The following is a 20824-nucleotide window of genomic DNA, read 5'->3' as shown; positions in this document are numbered from 1 at the left end:
TTTGAAAATGGGTCCTTTTTAATGATAGGTTGATTATGATTTCTGACTGACTGGTGATTAATTTGTTTATGGCTTGTGTAACCATACGTGTATGAATATAATCTTGATATTATAAAATTATTTTTATTTTTATTTAGAATACTGATCAGAAAGTTATAAGTAAATTCATTTTGACCAGGAAAATATTTATCAGAAAATTCTCTCATTCAGACAAATCAGAAAAACGTAAGAGTTGCTTAAAACCATAAACCTCAACCTCAAAGTCTTCAGGAGACAAATCAAGTTTCCGACAGCAAATCAGAAAGGATAAGTTTGGTTTTCTCTAGATTTGAATCTTTTCGCAAAGATTTTGTTTCTTTTGGATGAAGATTCAGTGCAACGTCTGTGAGGCGGCAGAAGCGGCGGTGCTCTGTTGCGCCGACGAAGCTGCGTTGTGTTGGGGTTGCGACGAGAAAATCCACGCCGCTAATAAACTCGCTGAGAAACACCAGAGAGTCCCTCTCTCTGTCTCTTCCTCTTCCATACCCAAATGCGACATTTGTCAGGTCTGAACTCATCTCTCTCTCTTCATCTCAAAGTCTTTAAGTCTCTGACATAAAAAACCTCTGTTTAATTGCTCTGTTTCTTATAAAAAGTTTCAACCTTTATAGGTTTAGATACGCCATTGCTCTGTTTATTTCTCTGTTTAATTGCTCTGTTTCTTATAAAAGTTTCAACCTTTATAGGTTTTGATAGGCAATTGCTCTGTTTATTTCTTTGTTTAATTGCTCTGTTTTTTTGGTAAGCTCTGTTTTCATTTTGGGAACTTGACAGGAAGCTTCTGGATTCTTCTTTTGTCTGCAAGACAGAGCTATACTATGCCGGAAATGCGATGTGGCAATCCACACTGTGAACCCTCATGTTTCAGCTCACCAGAGGTTTCTTCTGACCGGGATCAGAGTTGGTCTTGAAGCTATAGACACGGGTCCTTCTGTAAAATCATCATCACCACCAGCATCCAATGATGATAAAGCCATGGAGACCAAACAGTTTACACTACCTACATCTGAGCCTCAGAAGATGGACTTTGATCATCATCATCATCAGAAGAAGATGGTTTTACCGGAAACTAAAGTCAGTGATCACATTTCTACAAAGCTTCCTTTTGCAAGCAGCGGATCAGCTACTGGTCAGTGGCAATTAGAGGAGATTTTCGGGTTAACCGACTTTGATCAGAGCTATGAATACATGGAGAACAACGGTTCATCTAAGGTAAACAATTGCTTATCATTATTGTGTGTAACAAGCAGTGTTCAAGAAATGTATAGGATTATTGATTAGGCGGGCGCCTAGACCAATTTTTTGAACATCTAAACCGACTTTTTTCGTTCTAGAAAAATCTGGTTTGCCCCTATGGTAACAAGTAAAGATTTGGTTTAATTTTGGCTTTTTTGATTCATCTTTTTTTTTTCTTGCAGGCGGATACTAGTAGGCTAGGAGATTCAGACAGTTCTTCCATGATGAGATCTGGAGAAGAAGATGGGGAAGATAACAATAACTGCTTGGGAGGTGAGACATCATGCGCTGTTCCACAGATTCATTCTCCACCAACAGCTTCAGGTCTAAACTGGCCTAAGCATTTTGACCACAACTCAGTGTTTGTTCCGGATATATCTTCTTCAACTCCTTGTACCGGTTCATCCCCTAACCAAAGGGTTGGGAAGCGGCGACGGAGACGGTTCTAACAACTGCAACAACCATCGGCTGGTCTGATAATAGATGTGAACTATCATTAAAATGATACTGTAGTTGTTGGTCTGTGACTGAGAAAGTTTATTGTTTCCTTGTTAGATGCAAGATATTACATTTGGAGATTACAATAATATATACATGACATCAAATTCTAGTACTCATCAAGTAGCTTATCTGCTTTGCTATATTCTAAATCTGTAGTTACAATTTTAAAAAAAACCAACAGCACATCTTGATGTAAACTATATTAAGTTTTATTTGCTGCCAGAAGCAAGAGCAGTCCAATGAGGTGGAAGACGGTCAGAAACAGGTAGACCAGCATAGTTTTGACATTGATGTCAAGAGGATACAATCTAATGTCTATACTCAAATGTCAAGCTGTGTGCTCTTGGCAAATCTCTTCAACAAGTTGAGATCTTCTAGCCCATCTCTCTCCCACGGCCCATGGGCCATTATCGTATCTTATTTCTAGAACACAGAGGTTCATAGAAGCAACGAAGATTATAGCTGGGCTTCCATGTTTCTATGGATTCGGAGCTCCTAATGAGTCGGATCCTGAACCCGTTTTATATTATCATTCTCGTCCTATAAATACGCTTATTTACACTGAATGCCACCACTGTTATTTCCTGAAAACGGAATCTTATCGGAGAAATTGAAATTAGCAGAGAAGAACAGGAATGGCGATTCTCTGTTCGTCCTCAACAGTTATACTCCCTCCTTCTTCTTCGGTAAAAACCTCCGGATGTAACAGAAGGTCTCTGTTTCTAGGATTCTCTCTAAATGCTATCTCAAAGCCGCCGGTTCGAATCGCCACCAATGTGAACACCAAAAGAGGAGTGCAGGTGAAATGCGAAGCCGAGCAGGCAACTACTACTACTACTACTACTACTACATCCCTTGTTCCGGCGAATCAACGGTGGATGTTCGACGAAGAAGAAGCCAATGGCCCTGTAACAATCTCTCTCTCTCTCTCTCTCTCTCTTGTTTATTAGTTTAGCGCATTAGATAATCAAATGAATTTGAATGTTTGATTCATAAAGTGTGAACCTTTACTTACAGTATTTGCATTGTGTTATGAGGATGGGTTATGTTGAAGTTGTAGACTTTATTGAATGTTTTGATTTTTTATAGGATATCTGGAACACAACATGGTATCCAAAGGCTTCAGACCATGTGAACACGGACAAGCCCTGGTATGTGGTCGACGCAACCGACAAGATTCTCGGAAGGTTAGCATCAACCATTGCTAACCACATCCGTGGGAAGAACCTTGCCTCCTACACTCCCAGTGTCGACATGGGAGCCTTTGTTATTGTGGTACGAGAAAAAATGAGAAAACAAGACTGTGTTGTGAAGCACTTGTTTTTTTTTTTGTCATGTAACTTATATGTTCTCTCTTTTTGGTTTTTGGTTTAAAAGGTGAATGCTGAGAAAGTGGCTGTGTCTGGAAAGAAAAGGAACCAGAAGCTGTACAGGAGGCATTCAGGACGACCTGGTGGTATGACTGTAGAAACCTTTGATCAGTTGCAGCAGAGAATCCCGGAAAGGATCATTGAGCATGCTGTTCGTGGAATGCTTCCCAAGGGACGGGTTAGATATTTGATTCCTTGTTCTTTTATCAGTGTGGTCCAGTGTTTAAAGAGTTGGTCTAGGCGGCAAATTGGTCAACAATTTTCTTCAAATCTGGTTTGTGCGACTCGAATCGGTTTAAACAGATCTAAATAGTCTAAATTGATTAGTCTCTAGATATATAAAACCAAGCAATAATGTTAGGGAAAATTGACAAGTTTGTTTAATTTTTTTTTTGTATGTGTAATTTTTATAATTCATCAAAATAATTTTATGATTAAGCTCAAAAACTAAAACAACTAATGTAAATGTAAAATATATATATAGTTTATTCTGATTAATAGTTTCTACATTGGTTCTTAGACCATCTCCATCCCAACTCCATATTTTACTCTATTTATAGAGTAAATGGAGTGAGAAATGGAGTAATGAACAAAAAATAAAAGCATTACTTTATAAATGGAGTAAAGCTTTTATTTTTTGTTCACTACTCCATTTTCCACTCCATTTACTCTATAAATGGAGTAAAATATGGAGTGGGGATGGAGATGCCCTTACATAGTCTGATCGTTTTGTGGCAGCTTGGGAGAGCTCTGTTCAATCACTTGAAGGTTTACAAAGGCCCTGACCATCCTCACGAGGCACAGAAGCCGCTTGATCTCCCTATCCGGGACAAGAGAATACAGCTGCAGAAATAGATACATACACCATGGAGTATCTCTACTAAGCTCCAGTTTTATCTTGGGTTTCTGTAGTTTCTTCATCTCAAAGGTAGAGGAGACCTTGCAGATTCTTGTTTCTATTGCTTGCAACTATCATCTCTATGCTACAAAAGTTTTCTAATGTGAAAAAGTCTTTTATTTAGTTTTTTGCTGCTAACTAAACTATCTTAATGATAATTTGGCCACCACAACATCATAAGCCACTACCTTCGATGGTACGAGATAAGTGTCACTAACTCTCCCGGAGATTACTGGACTGATAGACTGATAGTTCTTCTCTTATGCAGAAGCTTTTGCGATCATACAATGACACAAGGCTCATTATATATAGAAAAAAATTGCTAAAGTATTAATATCCATTACATATAACTTGCACCAAATTCCACGGTAAATCATCAAATTCATAAAAAAAAATTGCAATGTTATTAGCCAAAATAGCATTAAAATCATTCTCAATGAGATAACAAGAGAGTTATTATGTAAAACCAACTCATACTTATTTTGTATGTCTATATTATATTTTTGTTAATTAAAGATTTGCTTGATCTAATAATAAGCCAACACAAAAGATTACAAAAAGAAAAAGGTTTGTAACACTTTATTTTATTAAAGTTTGTTTGAAACTAAAACAAATCGACATAACGAAACAAAAACTAATGGTATTTTTATCCACCGAAAATAATAGTGATAATTTTTAATGACACATTAACAATACCGGCCATGACAAGCTTTATTAGACTAAAGTAAATAATTAGACGTCCATGTATGATGTATCTAAACAGAATCGGTTTACCTAACAAAACTTTCAATCTAATAAATTTTAAGATCACATAACACTATCATAGTTTTTTACTTTTTGATTGTCTTTGTCAATTTAGTTTAGCTTTGGAAAGCCAAAAGAACAAATTGAAAGAAAACACACAAATCAGAACAACCTAAACTGTAAACGGATTAACAGAGATATAAATCTAAACCCCAAAGCATCAAAATCCAAGAAAAAATTTGACCTAAAACTTCAGAGACCAAATTAAAAGAATATAGAATGGATTAAGTTGACCAAAAAAAAAGAATGGATTAAGTTTTAGTTTGACCTACTGAATTTTTTTTTTTGTAAACTACCTACTGAAATCTTTAAAGAATAACTAAAAGTTGTTAAAAAAAGGTTGGTGATGATAAGAGGAAAACTTGGGATAAGACACGTAAACCCGTGAGTTCTGAGTTTAAATCTTACCATAAACTAAGTTATTAACTTTTGGCTAGACAAACATAAAGTCATGTCTTAGGCCTTACTAAAAAAACCTGGAAAAACAAAACAAAGACAAATCGATATGCATATTATATTAGGTCTTTAGAAGAGAAGAAGATCTTTCCAACTAGTTAGGATTGTTTTGAGCTGCAGGAGGGGTTGGAAGCAGATACATATTGAGTTTGGAATCCTTGCTATCCCAGAAGAATCCAATCGTTTGTCCTTCCTTCAAACCTTTACTCTCGACAAACTTTTTACCCCACCCACCGTTTAAAACATAGCTTCTTGTTGTGTACACCATTCTTTTCAGAACAAAGTCGTGTTCAGTGTCTGTGCTGAGGTCGTACACTTTAATTGTGACTCCATGTCCTGCTTCGATAGCTTGTTTGTTATCTTTAGAGAGATGACTCACGATGTGGTTCTCGGCATCGCTTCTTTGCAGCATAAGTCGGCTTTGACTACCGACGTCACTTGCAGATAATGTCTTCTTGAAGGTATATGGGGGCATGTTGAGATCGAAATCCATCTAGACGTACGCTCGTTGGCTTCTCCTCTTTTGTTATTTGTTTGAGAAGAAAAGTGTGTGTTGAAATTTGTTTATATATAAAGAGATGTATAAACACTAAACTGATTTCTAGTAGGAATGCACTTATAATTCCTATCGTGAATTGTTTATTTTTTTTTTATTTTTATCAAGCCTATCAAGAATTGGTTTCATCAATGAATTTGTGTGGCAAATCATTTAACTTTAAAATTTATTTTATATGACGGTTTTAGCCTGTTATGCATTTTTTTTCCTTTTCTCGACAACATTGCATTTTTCTTATATAATGATTTTCCTTATATTAAAAATCAATTAATCTTACTTGAATAATGAGATTAATAATCAGATAGATTAGGTGAATTAAATTAAAAAAATTAACCATCTAATATGTTCTATATGTTGGATCGTAAAGTCAATCACACAGCGTTGTATTCTCATGTTGGTTCTTGTTAGTTTTTTTAAAAAATTATTTCATATCCTCTTTCTCCTTTTTTAAAAAAACGCTGCAAGTTTTCCCTTAAACCTCTGTTTTCAACAATAAAAAAAAAACAAGTATACGCATGCATGCATGGTTTTTAGCAAAGAGTTAGCTAAACGCGAACAAAAAGTCTCTTAGACTATCTCTATTGGTTAGAACCCATCATGGGTTCTAATGATTAGTTTAATTATAAATTTTGTAGTTTGTGAAGTTTAGAACTTCTTGTAATGTAATTAAATTTGTCATACAATCCTCACTTGACTTCATATAGTAACAGAGGTGGTCTAGGCGTAGACATAAACAAACGCAAAAGATAAGAAAGAAGAGTGATCTAGTAAGAAGTTAAATGATGGCCAAAGTGCAAAAGGCTATGTTGGAGATGATATAGACTTATAGGGTATAGCCAATGAGGAGACATAAACAAACGCAAAGGTAAGAAATAAGAGAGTGGTCCGGTAAGAAGTTAAATGATGGCCAAAGTGCAAAAGGCTATATCTGGAGACTCGAGATTATATAGCCAATGTGGTAAGAAGAATCTAACCCGTTTAGATTATTTTTAATAAAATGCATATGTACTTCAAATTTCTCAAAATCCAAAATAAAATAATATTTAATGAAGTATTTTTGATGTTTTGAGTTCTATTTAGATATTGATTTTTGATGTCCATTAGTATATATTTTCAAGTGTTTTGGAAAACTTCAAAATATTTAATAGATTTTGGATACTTTTTAGATATTAAATATGAAAATAATTAATATATTTAAATATATAAATCTGAATTGCATATATTTAGATATCCAATATATTTTGGTTCGGTAAGATTTGGTTTCACTTTTCTAGATACAAAAATTTTGAATCCATTCAAATATTTAACCAGTTTCATTTGAAATCAAATATTATTTTTTCATATCGTATTCAGTTTTCTTCTTCGAATTTGTTTTTTTTTTGTCCAGCCTTACAAACATACATATTTTAGAACATATAATCAATTGAAACACAAGGATTTGAAAATTTATAATTCTCTTTTTTTTTTGAATTGAATGTTAAATTTAATTCAAGAAAAAGACCTTGTTACAACTATGTGTGAACTTTCCTAACTTTCTATACAAGAATTTAGAAATCAAAATATGAACTTAAACTCTTTTGCTTCAACTCTTCTTTCTTCTCTTCATTTTCTTCCTACTGATTCTTTAAAAACACTCCTTTATCTTGTGGAAAACCAATACTGCAACCCTCTTTTAAGTTTGTTGTCGTCTCCCCTTTGTATAATAGAGAACTTGTTTCTGATGGTTTTGTCAAGCATACTGGCTAGAAGGTTTGGTGGAGACTCTTTTTCTCCATGCCTTCTTCTATTCCTTTCACGCCAAATGCTGTGAACAGCCAACTGAAATATGTATCTGATCGTGAACAGCTGCAGCTTATTCTTTTCCAACTTCACAATAAGCCTCAACAGTTCTGCCCACTTCTCAGTATATTTTTCTCTCATCACTCCTCTTGCCATACTACCCCATATCTGTTTTGAGTAAGAGCACTCAAAAAAGAGATGACTAATAGTTTCAAGACCTTCTCCACACAGTATACACAAGTATCAACATTCACATTCCAGTGCAACATCCTGCTTCCAGTTGATAACCTGTCTTTTACCGCAACCCATGTTATAAAAGAAAATTTAGGAGTCGAGTGTTTGAACCAAATCCCCTTGTGCCAATCTTGAATCTGATGTTTCTCCCTCATTATTTGCCAGGTTTCACTCGTCGAGAAGGTTCCCTTATACTTACCCTCACTGCTCTTCCACAAAGATATGTCTTCATCATCATGCTGCCGCCTCTCTTTGAATTTTTCAATTTCCAGTTCTACTCTGTTTAGAATATGAAATCGATGATTCTTTTTCCTGTGATGTCGACAAGCTTCAACTTTTGCATCTGCAGGAATTCCCATATCCATACATCCTCTCGTTCCCAATAGATCCGTTAAGCAACCAAGTGGGGACCAAGCTTCGTTCCAAAAAGAGGCTTTTTTACCATTCCTAACTTCAACTTTATAGAACTCCTTTGCCTTTTCTCTGCTTTTGAGGATCTTTCTCCACATCCAGGAGCCTAAAGCTGTCTCTTTTACTGTCCATATTGAACTATTCCGAATAAGATAGACATGAATCCAATTTACCCATAACGACTTTGCTGACAGAATCCTCCATATCAACTTCAATACACTCACTTCATTCATTTCCTTCAATGGCCTTATGCCCAATCCCCCTTCCTTCTTAGTCTTACAAATTTCTGGCCAAGATATTTTTACTTTCCTGCTGTTCAACTCCGGTCCCGACCACAAGAATGCTGAACAGAGCCTTTCCACCTCTTTAATGCATCCACTTGGTAACCGAAACGCTGCCATCCAGAAATTCGCTAGACTAGATATAACTGAGTTTATTAGTTGTAGTCTGTCAGCATAGGATAAGAATCTTCCTGTCCAAGTACCTATTCTTTTCCGTATCTTCTCAACTAGAGGGAGGAAGTCTGTAACTGTCATACCTTTTGTTAGCAAAGGAAGTCCCAAATATCTCACTGGAAGCTTCCCTGCTGCAAACGAAAAGTGACTTAACAGGTCTTCTTTTTTTTCTTCAGTAAAACCAGCCATGAATAGGGTAGATTTCTCCAAGCTTATCTTCAAACCAGACATCTTATCGAACTTCTCAAACACCTTCAGCACTCCTTCAACTCATCTTTTATCTCCCTCAGCAAAGACCATCAAATCATCCGCAAAACATAGATGAGTAAGTTCTATGCTTTTGCATTTTGGATGATATCCTATCAAACCTTTCTCAGCTGCATTATCCAACATCTTCGAGAGGACATTCATGCATATAACAAAAAAATATGGAGACAGTGAGCAACCTTGACGCAAGCCCCTCTTACTCTGAAAGTACCCAGCTAAGTCTCCATTTACTTGAACGGAAAAAGATGCAGTCGTGACACATAAGGAGATCCAGTAGACAAACTTATCTGGTAGACCCATCGCTTTTAAGGTGTTGAGAAGGAAAGCCCACTGCACAGAATCGAAATCTTTTGATATATCTATCATCATAGCACATCTAGGCGATATTGCTTCCTTGTGATAATCTTTTACAATCTCTGTAGCCAGCAGGACATTCTCCATAAGCAGTATCTCCTTTATAAACGCAGATTGACTGAGTGTTATACACTTAGGCATCACCTCCTTCAATCTACTGGCAATGATTTTCGAGACTATCTTGTATAAGACATTACAACACGATATGGGTCTGTAATCTCTCATACCTTTTGCCTCTTCCTTCTTCGGTATTAAAGCCAGTATGGTTGAGTTCACTCCTTTTGGCAAAAATCCTTTGATGAAGAAGGATTGTACAGCCACCGTTACATCATCTCCTATGACTTGCCAAGCTTCTTTGAAGAACTCTGAAGTGTAGCCATCTGGTCCAGGAGATGTCATTCGGCATTTTAAATAATATCTTTCTAATCTCCTCCTTTGTTACCTCTCTCTCAAGCTTCTCAATTAAATTAATTTATAATTCATACTAATCTTATTGATTTACTTGTATAAAATTAATAGTTTAGTGAACTGTATCTCAATTAAATATATAAATTACATTATAAAGTAGAATGGAGGCCCAATCCAATGGGGGCTCAATCCAATATTTGATTAGAATGCCTTCGAGCTCTGCATTGACCACCACAGGGATCATGAAACTCGTGTAGATCTAGTTTATCCTTTTAAATCTGACGGCTAGCCAATAATCTCGTTGGCTAGTAACGAATTGGGCCCCACTCATGGATATAGAAAAAAAGTAGACAAAACACGTTTCTGGCATTAATGAATAGTTTAGAAAGAAAAGCTAGATTGGTTTTCGAAAAGAGTGTGCGTGGAGTTCAACGATTTGATTCAGCAGATGATGGATGATTACATGATTTGGCTCTATAAAATAAACAAAAGCTAGATCACATCATTCATTCTCAATCACATCTCTCCTGGTCAACGCTGCTGCTAAGCCTTCACCATTTTGCTCCAAGATGTGGAAGCTCTGCTTCTGTCTACCTTTCCTACTCCTTGACGTCGGTGTAGCCAAGGCTTCTGCATCCATCTACCTCCCTAGTCAAACCGGCGGTGACGGTTCTTCTAACCCTGTTTGCTCCTCCCCGGATCCTAACCTGAACTACAGACCAGTCATCGGGATACTGAGCCACCCTGGTGATGGAGCCTCGGGTCGGCTGAGCAATGATACGACCTCGACTTACATCGCAGCTTCTTACGTGAAGTTCGCTGAGGCAGGTGGGGCACGTGTCATCCCTCTCATCTACAACGAGCCTGAAGATGTTCTCTTCAAGGTCATATTCTCATATCTCTGTAATCTTTCTCCTTTTGTGTTTTAAATATGGCTACACTCAGTTTAATTATATCTTCTTTTTTTTTGGTGAATTACAACAGAAGCTAGAGCTAGTCAATGGTGTGATATTCACTGGTGGTTGGGCTAAAAAATATGAATATTTCGACATGGTCACAAAAATCTTCAAAGTAAGTTGCCATCCATGTTTGGTTTCATCATGTATATTTGTAGGATCTCAAAAATCCTAATTGACAATCACAGACCATAAAGAGTAGGAAATCATAATATAAAGAAAGAAAACGTTAAGTGGCAGTGGACGGGCTTGGGACGCTAACACGTTTCAGGTTCGATCCTCCTGCTATGCGAAACTAAGTCACATTGTTCTGTTCACCTCACGCGGATATGGGTCCATGCTTTAGGACCCATTTGAATGCCCAGGAGAAGGAGTCCATCCGCGGGCTTGCGACTCCCCCGGGGGTTAGGTCTGGTTCCAATAGTGACCCGGGTTTAACCCTTTTAGTTTCAAAAAAAAAAAAAAAAAAGAAAACGTTAAGAAAATAGATGAAATAATACATGGAGTCGAAATTTGATCTCTTTACTTAACTTAATATTTACATAATGTTTTATCACAGAAAGCTTTAGAGAGAAATGATGCTGGAGACCATTTTCCAATATATGGCATTTGCCTCGGTTTCGAGCTTATGTCTATCATCGTCAGTCAGGTGACTCTTTTCTTCTTTGGAAACTAGAGTTTTGTTTGAATATAGATCTGAGTGAATATTACAGTATACCGCAGCCCTTTGGGAACCTGCGGGCTCCATACTAAAACATCTAATCTTTGTCCTTTGGTAACAACAGAACAGAGACATTCTTGAAAGATTTGATGCTGAAGATAATGCATCAAGTCTTCAGTTCGTTGAAAATGTTAATATTGAAGGAACCTTATTCCAAAGGTGCATTAGCTTTCTTCATGATTCTTTTAGTTTTGTAAAAGTTGTTCCACAAGTAAATTGCATTGTGTCATATATGCAGGTTTCCTCCAGAGTTGTTGAGAAAAGTCAGTACAGACTGTTTGGTTATGCAGAAACACAAGGTTAGTATTGCATCCTCTAGTTTTAAAAGCAGAACATATATATAATATTATGAACTCTCTTAACGTGTAAAGAGACATTAACATTCTATGGTTAGGCCAATTTTTTTTCTTGTCATGTCTTCTTTCTATTTTTGAATGGGTTTATCTTTTTTTAACATTCTATGTATATGTACTGTCTGATACGAATTGTTTGTTATTTTCCAGTGGGGTATCACACCAGAAAAATTCAAAGCGAACCATGCTCTGTCTAGTTTCTTTGAAATTGTCACAACCTGCATTGATGAAAACAGCAAGGTAATGATGATATGAACCATAACAAGGATTCGTCTCCATATTCTAGAGTTTGACCTAATACTATATTACCTTACAGACTTACGTTTCAACTGTTAAAGCAAAGAGATACCCAATAACTGGCTTCCAGTGGCATCCTGAGGTATATACTCCCCTTGTTATATACTTCTTATCTTATATATTTTGAACAACTTTTATTCAACTGCTCTGTAGAAAAATGCATTTGAATGGGGTTCATCTCAAATTCCACACTCAGCTGACGCTATCCAGGTGACACAGTACGCTGCTAGTTATTTAGTCAGGTGACATCTCTAATCAAGCTCTCAAGGTATCATCAGTTTTTTTCTCAACAACGTTTTTGTCATTTTCTGAAGGATTTTTCGATTTTGAGTGTTGGTGCAGTGAAGCTAGGAAGTCACTGAACAGACCATCTTCTGAGAAAGTGCTGAAGAACCTCATATACAACTACAAGCCAACATACTGCGGATACGCAGGGTAAAAGCCACTTGGACTATCTAATCTTTACAAAAACTCCCTTGTGTGTTTTAATGATTTCTTTGGATTTATCTTATCTTGCAGGAAGGGTTATGACGAAGTTTACCTTTTCACACAACCAAGATCCCGTTTATAAGAACGTCCTCAGTCTTTGTGTCTCTGTTATCAGAAGTGCATGTTCGTTAATCTGAACTCTTGTAACATCTGATATGTGTGTTTAAGGAGCCGATTGTTTTGGCTCGCCTGCATGATTTCTCTTCTACTTCTGTCTGTTATCTCTTTGGAGTTGAATAATCTCAAATAAGATAGAACAAGTCCTAGTGAAAAAAACACTTTCATAAGCTTCACATCCTCCTCTTTTTGAACTCTGCTAGGATCTGTGGACTGTTTAATATATCTATGTGATGGGCTCACTAAAGCCCATTTCTTCTTTGTATTTGACTGTCTTCCTTTTACCAACCCACAAAATTTCCGGTTTATTCCTAAACCGGTATTCTCAACTAATGTACCGAGTCATACCAACCCAATTCTACCGTTCTTCTCCCAACTCTGACCCTCTGAATTTCAAGTCAACTTTTTCAAGTCAACTTTTTCCGTACCCATATTTCTCTACACACAATCCCCTATGGACTCTCATGATCTTCTATATCTCTTTTCCATAATTTTATTTTTGATCAAAACCCAAAATCCTAAATCAAATTATTCCCCCTCTCCAAAACTATACCCTAACCTCCTATGATTAGTAAACTCATGGGTAAATATTTAACTTCTATATCTTTCAAATTTGAAAAAAAAATATTTTAAAATCGTTTTAACTTGATGATTTTCGTGAAACTATGAAAAAACAGATTTTTGATTTTTGAAATATTTTTTTCAAATTCTATAAATTAAATAAAAAATATTCACGTTTCCGATTTAATTTTATAATTTTTCGTTAGACATATAAAATTAAAAGAAGAAAACTGTCCAATAAAAATTGAAGAGTGAGAAATAGAAGCAAGAGAGGAATTGCCTCCTGAATTTCTTCTCCCAAGCAAAACAAAGCTTCTTCAATTTCTCCTCTTAGACCCAATCGTGTTGTCTCGTTCCTTTCTAATCGTAAAGTATTCATCTTTTTCGAAGTTTTGTCTCGATAGACTCTTCTTTTATGTCAATTAATTAATAGTTCAGTTCTGTCGTTTAGAGTTTCCTAGATTACTCGATCTTTAACTGCTGTAGAGATTGATTGCTTAGGAAATGATACATAGTTCAAGTTCTCACATTTCGATTTCTCAAGATTCTGCTATGATCTTGTTATAAAGGTGAGAACTTTGAAGCTTTGAGAGGGTTTATAAAAAAAATGGGGAGGATAATGAAATGGGCAGCAAGATCTGATCACTTGCGAGGAATCCCAAGGAAAACTGTGATAACGGCCGTCGGTGCGTTTGCTAGAGCAGTAGCGAATCTTTGCAACAAAACAAAAGTTCACAATGCAGATACTCTTATGACTCTTGTCCGTTCACGACCACCTCGTGTTCCTCTCATCACTGTTAGTAATCACATGTCCACGTTAGTTCCAAAAAAAAACCTTCTCTTTTTTTTTCCAATGATCTCATTACTTTCTTTTGTCATGATGTTGAGCTATTTCAATTTTTTTTTTAGTTTAGATGATCCAGTAATGTGGGGAGGGTTCAAGGGTCTTCTTTCTTTGGATCCAGAACTGGCTCGTTGGGTTCTTGCTGCAGAGGACATATGTTTCAACAACCCTGTCTTCTCCTACATCTTCCGCACTGGTAAAGACCCTCTTTTGCTTCTTACTTTATTTGGACTTGTGTCTACATGTTAACAACGTTTTTAGCAATGTTCAAGAAATCGATAGGCGGTAATTAGACAGACCCTATGGATTATTGATTAGGCGGTAACTGATTTAAAAAAATAATAATAATTCAAAAAAAAAATCGTCTAGACTGATTTTTAGAACAATGGTAGATTTGATTGTTACCTTTCTAGAGGTGAATTAACGTTAACGAGTTGTTATGAGCAGGCAAGTGTATACCTATAACTAGAGGTGGTGGAATCTACCAAGAACACATGAGTGAAGCTCTGGACCGATTAAAAGATGGATCTTGGGTAAGTCATCATCACATTTTGAACAAATTGGTGAGAGATATTTTTCTGAACTCTACTAACCTTTTTCGGTTTTTAATCATCGACTAGAGTAGTTGCATACCTTCCCAGAGGGCAAGGTGTTTCAAGAAGATGTGCCTATAAGACGACTTAAATGGGGAACCGCAAGCCTCATCGCCCGTTGCCCTGTTACCCCAATCGTCTTGCCAATAATCCACCGTGGTTTTGACGAGGTATAACAACATGTTTTAACTCTAGCATTCTTTGTCCTAAACTCGCTACTTACTTTTACATTGTTTCTAATTAAACTTAGATGATGCCGGAGAAGTATTTGTTTGGTAGAAGAAGACCACCGTTGCCGCTGTGGAACAAGAACCTTCAAGTTGTGGTTGGTGTGCCAATCGAGTTTGATGTTCCCATGATGGTTGAGACCGCTGTCTCGGCCTCCCGTCATGTAACGGCTCCTATCCAAGAACAGAAATGGCCTTTACTCTCTTCTGCTGGCGAAGAGTTAGATGAAGCTGCTCAGAGATGTCTCTACACAGCTCTTTCCGAGAAGATTCAATCCTCATTAGAAACATTGAGACTGTTAGCCAAGCAGTTGTGACTTCAGATTAGAATCCCGGTTCACAATTTTGAAGTTTCCGGTTTAGATCCGCTACGGTTATCAATTATTTCCTTCATTTTTTTTTTGAGCTGAGAATATTCTAGAAATTGTAATAAGCATGCAATTGTAACAACATAAATTTAAATAAAGGAAAATAACATGAATGGTTAGTTATTTTAGCTATTTATTTTATTATAATTGATTTGAAACCGATTATTTCAGAGAAATTTGATTTTTTCACGTTAGAAATACAGGTAACAATATCTATGTTTTTGTAACCGATTATTTCATGCATTAGTATCATGATGATTTTATTTACACTAATAACTATACGTTTTTGTAAATACACGATATTTCTATGAAATGTAAAAAAAAAGACAGTTAACTGTTTCTTGTCTGTAACGCCGATGATCAGGCAAGTTCTGTCTCTCTGCTGAATCATTCATGTTGTGGACAGAAACATCTTCGGAACAACCAGTTTGAACACACACACACAGCAGTTAGAGATAAAGGCCATTCACGTTGGAAGGGAGTGTGGTGGCCATCTTATGTAATTGCAGCAGGGCACAAATATAACAGCAAATGAATGCAGAATCTGAATTGTGAACTAAGATTCGTCCCATCTTTGCTTTTAAGAACGTTCAAACAAGCCACTAGGTTAAATGAAACATAGACGATTCTCAACCTTCTCTTGGCAAAAGGGTAGCAGCTTTTTAAACCTTAACTAAACAAAAAGATCTTCAAGTTCTATGTTGAATCCAAAAGCATGTACTTACAGAAACACAGAGCTGAAACGATTTTAAGACAGCTTACTTTTCAAAAAGATGCCATGAGATCATCTACAAGGCAGAGAGCCATGCTCGACACCAAGGATAATCAAAGTAGATGAGTACAAGAATGCCTATCAACGCAACGACATAAAATGAAACAGTACTCCAATAGAAGGCCAACATGTCAATAGCAGCTCCATCATCATCATCTTCTTCTTCTTCTTCTTCTCTTCTATTACCACGTTCTACTAAGCTCGAATTGTTGTTCCCTGATTTGTTGAAGAAACTAGGAAACTGCATTAGAGGATTCCCAAGGAATGAGTCTATTTCGAAGGTTGCAAGTTGTCCCGTCGATGGTATCACACCGGTAACGAGAGGGTTATACGAGATGTTGAACTTACTCATCTCACTCAACTCATTCAAACTCGTTGGAAAGTTCCCTGAGAAGTTGTTGTAAGACAGATCAAGATTCTGCAGACTTCTTAAATTTCCGATTTCTCGAGGAATCTGGCCTGAGAACTTGTTTCTTGTCAGGTTAAGAAACGCCAAAGGCAATAACAGTCCAATCTCTACAGGCAGTTTCCCTTCGAACTCATTGAACCCCAAATGAATCATACTCAACTTCTTCATCTGAGATATATTAGCAGGAACCTCACCGGACAGCTTGTTCCCACTGAGCTGAAGATACCCTGAAATATCAAGGGGCCCCACAACAGAACCAGCAGTGCACACAGTAAATATGCATTTCCCTTTGAGAACATGGTTCCACAAGGTTCTGCAACTCTTGTTTGTAAAAGTTGCGTACACAAACTTGAAAGGAGGGAACTCCGCGGGAATCCATCTCCTCATCACCAAGCATTCACCGGAAGCAGAGATCGTGTTGTCCATGTTCCGCCTGTTCACTTCAAACGTCGGAAAAGGATTGCTACCCATTTTAGTCAGCTCAGGATGGAATCCACCAGAGAGCTGGTTGTTCGCCACGTTAAACCACAACAGACTCGTGCAGTTTCCAATCTCGGGAGGGATCTCTCCTGACAGAGAGTTGTTTGCAAGCATGAGCCACAAGAGAGACGTCAACTTTCCCAAAGAAGCTGGTATTGAACCGGTCAGGCTGTTGAACGAGAGATCAAGTGCTTGAAGCCCTTGGAGGTTCCCATACTCGCTCGGTATATCGCCGCTGAAGTTATTATAAGCAAGAACCAAGAACATCAAACTCCGGGAGACTTCAGCAGGCAACCTGCCTGAGAAGTTGTTGTAGCTAAGATCTAGCCGAGAAAGATTAGGTAACGTGAGGATGTTAGAAGAATAGATACCTCCAACGTATGAGTTCCCATGCAGAACTAGATACTCTACTCGAGTGAACCTCCCGAATATTTCTTGTAGCTCTCCTCCAAAGTTGTTTCTGCTCAAGTCAAGAAACACCAAGTTTCTCAAGTTCAGGAGAGTTTCCGGTATGTCTCGAGAAAACTCATTCTTCCCAAAGTACAAACCTCTGAGAGATGATATGGATCCTATCTCACCTGGAATGTTTCCTCTGAAGTTGTTTCCCCACAGGTCCAATATATTCAGGTTACGGCAATTCGAAACTTGGCCTGGAAACTCCCCGAAAAAACCGTTGGCAGACAGATCCAACACTTGCAAACTGCAGTTCCCTCTGAACATTGTAGCTGTGATCTTCCCGGAGAGACGGTTCCCAGAGACTGAAAACTTGACCAGCCTTCTAAAACCACCCCATATCTCTCCACTGAATCTATTGTATCTGAAGTCGACATACTTCAGATACATACACTCAGTGAAGATGTCATCTATTCTGCCACTAAAGTTATTGGTCGATATATTTGCAACAACCAAGCTGTTGCATAACAATGGGAAGCTAGAGTGAACATTACCAGTAATTCTATTCACTGACAGATCAAGAACCTCAAGATTCAATAGCCCGGATAAGCTAAGCTCTCCTCCAATGATGTTATGAGAAAGATTCAGATGCTTTAAGTTGAGGCAACGGCTAAGGTCATCTGGAATCGACCCTTCGATCGTGTTGCTCGATAAATCGAGAAATGTGAGCTGCGTTAAAGCAGAGAAGTTGCCGAATAAAGGACCTGAGATGGTGGAATCCCTTAGATTGATCCCTGTGACTCTACTTCCCTCAGGGTTACATGTGATCCCAGGCCATTGACACACATCTTGCTTCTCTGTTTCCCATTCATTGTACTTTCCTCGTTCTGTTGGGTTCAAAGATTCAAGGTGAGATTTAAAGCCCAATAAGACTTGGCTATCACTGTTCAGAGAATCTCCGGTCACTGCTGTGGCTGTCATGGACACACACAGAAAGCAAAATATTAAGATAGCTTTAAGAAAAACAGAGGAGAAAAAAAATCATAAACCACGTTGTTCTACTTTTATTATACTCCATATAAAAAGTGCAAGAATGTTATCATGTTCTTAAAACAGAGGAAATATTTGAAAACGCTGAATATTGATACTTATTGAACTCCATGACTTCAAGTATTAAATTATGGCTTTTAGATTCCAATCCATTGAAGTAAAACATCAAAGAAATACATACTCAAACGAAAATTAACAGAGAGAAAAAGAGAAGTGAAGTATTACCGGTGACCAAAATAAAGAGTAAGAAAGAGACCAAGCTAAGTGATTTAGAATCAGCATCTGCCATAATCCCAGGCTTCTAGTTTAAGTTGGTATTCAAGTTTTCCGTATAAACAACCACAACCACAATCAAAAAGAAACAATTATATATTTTACAAAGTCCAAGTCTCATTTTATTATAGTCGTGGGGCTTGACGAATCAACATCGTTTACTTTGAGTTGTTTGAGATCTTTGTAGAAAATTACTCACAATCCTTTGAAATGTAGGGCGTTGTCAGCATCTTCAACTTTTAATCAAAGACCATTTATCATTATAGGAAAAGGCTTAGTAGCAAATAAGTAACCAAACAGCTAACCTTTACCATCACCACAGGTCCACAGGCTTATCTAAATTATGACAACGAAAATAGTAAATCTTTACCAAAAACAAAAAAAAAACAAAAAAAGATTATGTGGTAATGTTGATGTGAATTTATCTGCCACGTCATGTTACCACCAAAACGCAAACGCTTCCGTTTGTCCTACAGCAAAAAAAAAAAAAAAAAAAAAAAAAGAAGCCCTGAATCCTAGCACGAAAGCATCAACGATGTTGAACCAGGCTCTGCTCCAAGGAGAATCAAAAGAGAGAGATGCAAGTACTCCAATAAGTATTGTCACATAAGCTGCAGTTAAACCCCAGTAGAAGGATACCATGTCGATTGTGTATTCATCAGGTTCCACTTCGTTATCTGGTTCTTGAACGTTATTAATGTTGCAGATTTTGTTGGTTGGCTGTCAGCAGAGAAAAGGACTACCTAAGTAGCTTTTTGTATCAAAAGTATTAAACTGTTTTCCATGTGGAATGACTCCTGATAAGTTGTTGTATGAGAGATTAAAGACCGCGAGGCTGCTCAGCTCGTAATCTGTTGAAAGAAAGATCAAGGCTTTCTACATTCTTTAGACCTGAAAATTTTCTTGGTATTACCCCTGATAAATAGTTATGAGAGAGATTGAGAGCATGCAATTCTAGAAGACCTCCAATCTCTACTGGGATCTATCTCACCGCTGAATTCATTCTGGGAGAGATCTAATCCGCAAAGTTCTAGTAGATTTCCACCCATATATGAATCATATCTGTGTTTTGTAGGGAATTCAATTTTAGTCTGGACTTTTGCAGAATAAGTCCATACTAAATTCGTCTAGACGAATAAATTTAAATAAAGGAAAATAACGTGAATGATTAGTTATTTTAGCTATTTTTTTATAACGTCTTTAGCTATTTATTTTATTATAATTGATTTGAAACCGATTATTTCAGAGAAATAATCCCTATATAATAAAGCACAAGTCACTATACCAATAATATTTTGACAAGTGGTAATTATTTTCTTTTATAAAATAAAATTAAAAATTATCTATAAAACAACAAAAACAAAATAGAAAAATAAAATAAAAGGCAAACACGATCACAACACTTGCTCATCCATCTCTCCCCAACATCTCCACTATCACCGTTACCATCAATCTCTAGATAACTACCTTTCTCCATCATTTATATTTGTCCTCTTATTAGTCTACACGCAGAAAGAAAAGAAAACACATTTTCTCTACTACTCAAATTCATTTCTTTTCTTGCTCAGTCTTTTTGATATCACTCTTTTATATAGTGTCTCTGTATATTAAGCCTTGCTCGCTTGCATTCAAGGTTTCCCTTCGAATAACTCAGGTTGTATCTGTTTTACCTAGGGATGGGCAAAAAACCCGAACCGAACCGAACCAACCAAACCGAAATTAAACCGAACCAAACCAAACCATGCTCTTTATGTAACCCAATTGGTTCATGTTTTACTCAACCCGAACGGTTTGGTTTGGTTTGGATTTAAACCGAACCAAACCGATAATCCAATATATATACAGTAAAAATATATATGATATATATATATATGTATTAACATATTGTAAATTTTAGTTAAAGTTTCGTTTTTCATTTTTTCATAACTTCCATATCTTGAAAAAAAATTATAAATATGATTCAAATAATACTATTATATATAAAATTATGTAGCATAAGTTTTTATATTCTCACTCTATCGTTTATGAGTTGATTATTTTTTAATAAAAGTATAAAACTGATGTCTTCATATTTTATAATCAACCGAACTACACCGAACAAAACTAGACCATAATAATGTAAACCGAACTAAATCTAAACCAAACCGAACTGA

General features: G+C 36.7%; 6 protein-coding genes across 10 annotated transcripts; 4 read left to right on the top strand and 2 right to left on the bottom strand.

Annotated features, from left to right (window-relative positions):
* Positions 1-3: 3 nt before the first annotated feature.
* On the top strand, positions 4-1880 carry LOC108841239 (B-box zinc finger protein 22-like). The gene is made up of 3 exons (XM_018614017.2): positions 4-545; positions 814-1251; positions 1458-1880. Exons 1-3 carry the CDS (start codon positions 363-365, stop codon positions 1722-1724), a joined length of 888 nt encoding a protein of 295 aa, XP_018469519.1. The 5' UTR covers positions 4-362; the 3' UTR covers positions 1725-1880.
* A 464-nt stretch (positions 1881-2344) lies between these two features.
* On the top strand, positions 2345-4167 carry LOC108840796 (50S ribosomal protein L13, chloroplastic-like). The gene is made up of 4 exons (XM_018613615.2): positions 2345-2684; positions 2866-3051; positions 3154-3324; positions 3885-4167. Exons 1-4 carry the CDS (start codon positions 2412-2414, stop codon positions 3999-4001), a joined length of 747 nt encoding a protein of 248 aa, XP_018469117.1. The 5' UTR covers positions 2345-2411; the 3' UTR covers positions 4002-4167.
* A 1231-nt stretch (positions 4168-5398) lies between these two features.
* On the bottom strand, positions 5399-5797 carry LOC108830727 (putative B3 domain-containing protein At1g78640). The gene has a single exon (XM_018604323.1). The coding sequence runs from the start codon at positions 5795-5797 to the stop codon at positions 5399-5401; it is 399 nt and encodes a 132-aa protein (XP_018459825.1).
* A 4344-nt stretch (positions 5798-10141) lies between these two features.
* Positions 10142-12874, top strand: LOC108843491 (gamma-glutamyl hydrolase 1-like). Of its 2 annotated transcripts, XM_056993932.1 has the most exons (11): positions 10148-10652; positions 10753-10839; positions 11284-11373; positions 11510-11604; positions 11684-11744; positions 11949-12038; positions 12115-12177; positions 12249-12337; positions 12438-12530; positions 12615-12670; positions 12733-12874. In XM_056993932.1, exons 1-10 carry the CDS (start codon positions 10338-10340, stop codon positions 12664-12666), a joined length of 1035 nt encoding a protein of 344 aa, XP_056849912.1. In that variant the 5' UTR covers positions 10148-10337; the 3' UTR covers positions 12667-12670; positions 12733-12874. The 2 variants fall into 2 exon arrangements, with proteins under 2 accessions (XP_018472204.1, XP_056849912.1); XM_018616702.2 differs by having other exon boundaries at positions 10142-10652; positions 12615-12874.
* A 635-nt stretch (positions 12875-13509) lies between these two features.
* On the top strand, positions 13510-15411 carry LOC108843493 (N-acylphosphatidylethanolamine synthase-like). 4 transcript variants are annotated; one of them, XM_056993944.1, is made up of 6 exons: positions 13510-13633; positions 13832-14078; positions 14172-14302; positions 14554-14639; positions 14732-14869; positions 14950-15411. In XM_056993944.1, the coding sequence occupies exons 2-6, from the start codon at positions 13870-13872 to the stop codon at positions 15241-15243; spliced, it is 858 nt and encodes a 285-aa protein (XP_056849924.1). In that variant the 5' UTR covers positions 13510-13633; positions 13832-13869; the 3' UTR covers positions 15244-15411. The 4 variants fall into 4 exon arrangements, with proteins under 4 accessions (XP_056849924.1, XP_056849920.1, XP_056849928.1 ...); XM_056993940.1 differs by lacking the exon at positions 13510-13633 and having other exon boundaries at positions 13640-14078; XM_056993948.1 differs by lacking the exon at positions 13510-13633 and having other exon boundaries at positions 13923-14058.
* Positions 15412-15556: 145 nt separating this feature from the next.
* Positions 15557-20403, bottom strand: LOC108843488 (probable LRR receptor-like serine/threonine-protein kinase At1g74360). Its single transcript, XM_056993915.1, has 2 exons — positions 18624-20403; positions 15557-18322 (listed from the first exon to the last, which is right to left on the bottom strand). Exons 1-2 carry the CDS (start codon positions 18685-18687, stop codon positions 16083-16085), a joined length of 2304 nt encoding a protein of 767 aa, XP_056849895.1. The 5' UTR covers positions 18688-20403; the 3' UTR covers positions 15557-16082.
* Between the last annotated feature and the right edge of the window lie 421 nt (positions 20404-20824).

The sequence above is a fragment of the Raphanus sativus genome, chromosome 2 (genome assembly GCF_000801105.2).
Source record: "Raphanus sativus cultivar WK10039 chromosome 2, ASM80110v3, whole genome shotgun sequence".
Taxonomy (NCBI): Eukaryota; Viridiplantae; Streptophyta; class Magnoliopsida; order Brassicales; family Brassicaceae; genus Raphanus; species Raphanus sativus.
Note: the sequence above shows the minus strand (reverse complement) of the source record. Positions and strands in the feature narration are given on the sequence as shown.